The sequence below is a fragment of the Stomoxys calcitrans genome, chromosome 4, assembly GCF_963082655.1.
Source record: "Stomoxys calcitrans chromosome 4, idStoCalc2.1, whole genome shotgun sequence".
Classification (NCBI taxonomy): Eukaryota; Metazoa; Arthropoda; class Insecta; order Diptera; family Muscidae; genus Stomoxys; species Stomoxys calcitrans.
The window spans coordinates 141,056,118-141,061,984 of NC_081555.1; the positions used below are offsets into that span (position 1 = coordinate 141,056,118).

At 35.8% G+C, this 5,867-nt stretch overlaps 1 protein-coding gene across 1 annotated transcript; it reads right to left on the bottom strand.

The window, feature by feature from the left end:
* Nucleotides 1-3,314: 3,314 nt before the first annotated feature.
* LOC106095656 (zinc finger protein 714) lies at nucleotides 3,315-5,761 on the bottom strand. Its single transcript, XM_013262939.2, has 2 exons — nucleotides 5,337-5,761; nucleotides 3,315-4,686 (listed from the first exon to the last, which is right to left on the bottom strand). The coding sequence occupies exons 1-2, from the start codon at nucleotides 5,691-5,693 to the stop codon at nucleotides 3,388-3,390; spliced, it is 1,656 nt and encodes a 551-aa protein (XP_013118393.2). The 5' UTR covers nucleotides 5,694-5,761; the 3' UTR covers nucleotides 3,315-3,387.
* Nucleotides 5,762-5,867: the final 106 nt, after the last annotated feature.

Below are 5,867 nucleotides of genomic sequence, written 5' to 3' on the forward strand. Positions count from 1 at the left end.
CATTATCTTGATAATATTGAAAGTTATTACCAAGCCCAAGTTTTACAGCACTATCTTTTAAATTCCTCTTTAAAATGTCAATGTAATACTTATGATCCATTACTCCATTAATAATTTCAAGATTTCCCGCTCCTGAAGCCGCCATACACCCCCAAACCATTAAACCACCTCCACCATGTTTTACAGTAGCAACTGTGTTTCGTTCTTCAAGCTCTGTATTTGGTTTTCTGTACACTATGACCTTTCCATCGCACCCAAAAAGATTAAACTTGCTCTCGTCTGCAAAAATGACTGTTTTCCAAAATGATTCGGGCTGTTTTACATACATTTTTGCGAAGTTTAGCCTTTTCACTCGGTTTATTTTATTTATAAAGGGCTTCTTACGTGCAGTTCTTCCTCTGTAACTATGCCTTTTGAGTGTATTTCGAATTGTTTGTGTAGTAACTTCCTTCCCTAAATATTCCATAGTGTTTTTACGAAGAATGGTCGCATTTGTCTCCGGAGTTTTCTGAACTTGCCGCACTAGCCAACGCACATCTCCAACTGAAAGTGCTTTTGGTCGACCAGATCTTGGTTTATTGTCAACAGTTTTCGTTTCTGTCCACTTTCTGGTGATGGATTGTATAGTAGATCGTGGTCTATTTAATATTTCACTGATAGTTTTTTGAGTTAAACCATTCCTGTGGTGTTTTATTATCAAAACTTTTACCTCATCAGAAACCTCGTTTTGCTTACGACCCATTTTGACAAAAACTATATTTTCAATGAAATTAAATATTTGCTGTCAAGGGCAAAGCCTCCTTTACTAAATAAAACAGAAAAGGGGGATTCCCAAATAATATTTGAATTTGACTTTGATGATAGCACATCAATGATGAATACTTTTTTTGTTCTGTTTTTGGTGTTATTATATAAAATTGCATTTTTTGCGCTAATTAAATTTATTTTTTGAATTTATTTTAAAACATATTACGAAAAATAAACTATTGCATAAAACTGCATTATTTGTTTACTTTAAATTTTCTTCAATTACCCAAAATAAGTGAATTTATTATCAATTTTGCTAATGATGAATACTTTTTTTGACCGCTGTATCCTGCCACTTTTTAAAACATCGGAGGCAGATATGGGTCATGTAAATATCCAAAACATCATCTTCACTAGTCTTCTTCAAACAAAGTCTCATGATTCTGTCAATAATGGGATTTGTTTTTATGGTCACTTTTGTACCCAGCCTACTAAGGCAGGTTCTACAGTGATTTTTTAAATTTTCCAAAGAAATCATGTCCGAACTTTAATGTTTCCTCATGAAAATGTTTTATTCACTTTTTTCACCACCAAAATTGAAGCTATTTCTGCTCTATTTATAAACGTCTGCCAAGCAAATGAAAATTCAAGGTTTACTAAATATATGACATTTCTGAGGTGAATTAATTTAGAGAGTGAGTTGAATGATAACAATCTCGTATGGTGAGATGTAAAAATGATGTAGGGGGTTGTTTTTTACACTGGTGAGAAAAAAATTGCATTTTGCTGTGCCAATAGACCACTTTTTCTAAGAGCGTGTGTCGAATGAAAGCAATCTACTATGGTGAGATGTAAAAATTACGTAGGGGGTTGTTTTTTACACTGGTGAGAAAAAAATTTCATTTTGCTGTGCCAATCGAACATTTTTGCTAATACTGACAAATTTTGACGTTTGTCGAAAATCAAAAAAAAAAAAATTAGATGTAGATTATAATACAGGAAAAAGCCAGAAAATAATAATTATTTGCGTAATGAATATTTTTCAAAACTATTTTCCATTACTGGTAGCAGTTGTATTTCAAATGCGAACGTTGCAATTTGGAGATGTTTACATGAAAATGATCATGACATATTTGCAGGTAGTGTACCGTAAGCAGCCGAGTACAATTTTTTCTCGCGAAGTGCACTATCTGTCAACGAGTTTTGGTTGTGTGTGTGCATTCTAGTTAAGAACTATAACACACACAAACAACGAAAAATGGCACGAATTAGTAACATACTCATCACTGAATTTGACAGATAGTGCATTCAATATTTTGTTGTTGGACAACTGCCACTACCTGTAAATGAACATATCTTGGAAAATGATAAACGAAACTCATGCCAAATAAACAAACTATTGACGACGGTATAGAAAAGTCACTAAATTTTACAAATAAATTACATTTTTTTTCGTGAATTGCACTATCTGTCAACGAGTTATTGTTGTGTGTGTGTATCGTAGTTAAGAACTATTGCACACACTAACAACGAAAAATGGCGCGAACAAGTAACATACATAAAATCAGAGAGACTGATTTTGACAGATAGTGCACTCAATATTTTGTTGTTGGGCAACTGCCACTATCTGTAAATAAATATATCTTAGTAAGGGGATAACCACAGCTGAAAAATTGTTCTGATGTTCACGCCAGGATTTGTACCCGTGTTTGGCCCCAGTGTTTTATCATGCTTACTGTGAATGAGACCTTGTGTGGGCATTCAAATTGTATGTGGTTTATTTAATTAATTACAACACTTTTCTTAACACTGACAAATAAAATTAACTGCCGACCCCAACCAAACAATAACGCTGTTTAACAACTTATTAGACATCAACAACAACAAAGAAAAAGGAGAAGTAAAGAAAACGAGACAATTTTTGTGAATTATAATGCAAATTGTTTTGGCTCTGCATTAAGTCGTAATATAGGGCTCCCCCTTAGCCCCCTCAGCTTTAACATATATGTAAATGACATTTTTTATGATTTGGACATGGAAATTTTGGGATACGCTGATGATCTAGTCATCTTCTCCCACCAGTCGATTGACGTGGTCATTATGAAGATACAGTCGGCGCTAGATGTTATCATAGAAAGGCTAGACAATATACAACTCCATCTTTCGGCACAGAAGGTTAAGTGTCTGATATTTAAACCCCCACCCAGAAATATATCGTGTGATACTCATTTGCAGATTAACGGAGATAATGTCAAATACGTGAGAGAATTTAACTTTCTAGGATACACTTCGAACCACACCTGAAAGTCAAACCGCACATAGTGAATGTGAAAAGAAGTGCTTCGGTTTTATCAATATAGACTCGATATGTACACTAGCATCGATCCATATACCATGAACTTCCTGATGTCAATACCGGAGGTTTGCAAACCCAAGATTGTGTCGCTGGCAACATTATTCACTGGTCAAAAAACAAACTTAAGAAATCGAAATTCATATCCCCACATGTTGCTAAGGATACCAAATTCGAAACTTTGGTATCTCTTCAAAATGACTAAGACTTTAATTCGCATTCGTGCTAAGACAATTTTGTAAATTTTAAAATTTATTAAATATACAGATATATTCATACAAACTAATTTAAAAAGTATTCAAACTATTTTCAAAATCGGCCAAGTTTTTTGATGTACTAGTACTACTATTACTACTGAGTTGTTCCTGTTGTTTTGAGCTAACTTTTAATGTCTTACTAATATGAGTTTTGGCATGAGTTTTCATGGCAGTATGTTGTCGGAAGCCCTGACCACAAACATTGCACTTATATGGTTTTTCACCTGTATGTATGTAACGATGATGTCGAAGAGTGGCTTTTATACCGAATGCTTCGCCGCATATATCACAAATGTGCTGCTTGACTTTAAGGTGGACCAGGCGCGTGTGCCGCTTTTTCGCATCGGCATTTAAAAAGCGCACATCACAGCCCTCAAAGTCGCATTTAATGCGTTCGGTATAATTAATATGGGTTAGTTTGTGCTTTGTCAAACCATTTCTTCGCGTGAATGCCATATCACATTCTGTGCATTTAAAAGGTTTAATTTTCACCTCACTGTGATGTATCATGGTGTGATGTTTCAAGTAGTATCTGCATTTAAACACTTTAGGACACATATCACATTTGAATTGTTCTGCTTCAGTGTGTATATTTTTAATGTGAGCTGCCAATGATTCGGGGCTTGCAGCAAGGAATCCACATTGTTCGCACATAACGCGTCTGCTGTTGATTGAACTATCACCATCATCTGGATGTTTAATTTTCATGTGATTCTTTAGTGTTGTGGATGTCTTGAACTCCTTATTGCACAATTCACAAAAACGTGGTTTTTGTGGCTTATCCGAATGATTGTCTGATATGTGCTCGGTGAGGTTTTTGTAAAATTTGTAGGCCTTGCCACAATGATTGCACTGGAAAGCCTTTTTAATACCCTCATGTACCAGTTTGATATGCCCCTCATACCGGTTGATTTCATAGAAATATTTTTTACATGGATCACATCGATAAAGTGCCTTTTTGTTTATACTAATCTTGCTGGAAGCAGCCTTTAATGTATCTTGTCGACTTTTTTTATTTGCATTCCGCCTAGTGTATTTTCTTTTGATCTGTGATGCTTTTGAACGTCCTCTGTGTGGTTTATTTTTGGTAGTTTTTTTGTCATCTTTATCTTCGGCGGCAAAACTAGAGCTTTCATCCAACACAGGATCTGGCAGGAGGGTTAGCAGGGAGTTGTTATCTAGTCGCGAATTATCACCAACAAAGTCTTCTGTATTTTGAATTGATTCTTGGTTTGAACTACAATCCTGATAAAATGGTGAGCTAGTCTCGTATTTCTCAATTTCGTATAGCTCTGCAGTGGCTGATGTTTCAATAAATATTTTATTTGGCTGAAACGGAACAAAGGAGGGAATATTAGAAATGATATTTAATTTAATTTTTACAGACAAGTGGAACTTAGGCAAAGCGATATGACTTTCCTTGGCGGTTTAAAAAGACTTTAAATCAAGTAGTGTACCAAGCAAGCGGTAAACAGCAACAGAAAAATATACTTGGATATTATCCTCCTCCCAATAGAATCAGATTATTCTTGGCAAAATGAATCATATTAGTGTGAGATTGCCACTAACGTGTTGTGTGTGTCCCGCTAATATGCAAAACATGTCTCTTCATCTACCCAGCGTACAAGTACACCTGAAGAGCAGGATGGGAATGGATCGCTGTTAGGGGCAGATAGTGTAACAGATTTGTTAATTCTTGGTGAGGTGAACGTCTTCTATGTTGTCGACGCGATATGTAACAGGATGTCACTTATCCTTGTCCTGAGGAATCATGACCTCGGACTGGTGATAGGAATCCTAACTAGTCATCGAAACGTCAGGTCTTTGAGACGGGGAGAATTGGAGATTGTCGACGGGGTGTGATGATTGGAGATTGTTGAGTATCTAAAGAAGATTGCCATCTAGGTTGCTAGCCGCTTGCCCTTTAACTCAACCTACCACACAAAATTCCTGAACGTCAAAGTTGTAACGTGACTTACCTCTCCATTGCTATCGGAAGTACTGCAAGCGATGTCGTTGGAGAGCAGCTTTTTTAATTTGGCGTTATTTCTTAATAGTAATTGGTAATGTTGCTCAAAATCTAGCCATTTCACAAAACAAATACGGCACATATACGGTAGGATATAGCCATCTGCATCAGTGTCACCACAAGAGCTATTGGTGTCTGTTTGTGGCAATGTCCGGTTCCCTAGCAAACATAATTGTATCAATTGTTCTAGATTGGGATATTTTGAGAGTTCTATGTATTTCTCTTGTTGACTTTCCAAATGTTGATCATCTGGCTCAATTTTTATGAGGCAGGCACGACAAAAATTAGCTTTGTGTGAAGGATGCATTCTATTTGTTTTTATTATTTTGCCAAACCCCAGATCGTAATTTTATCAAAATGTAAACAAATTTAATCGCCAACTACCAAACCATTCACAATAAACTAAACAGCTGTTAAATATGTCAAATATGTGTGTGTATAGCTCCAAGCCCATTGTCATTCTATTACTTGTGACTGAGTC

Bases quoted from the DNA above. Each gene is read 5' to 3' on its own strand.
- LOC106095656 (XM_013262939.2), bottom strand. From the start codon at position 5,693: ATGCATCCTTCACACAAAGCTAATTTTTGTCGTGCCTGCCTCATAAAA. The intron at 4,687-5,336 runs GTAAGTCACGTT...GTTCCGTTTCAG, and splicing joins CTTCCGATAGCAATGGAGAG to CCAAATAAAATATTTATTGA.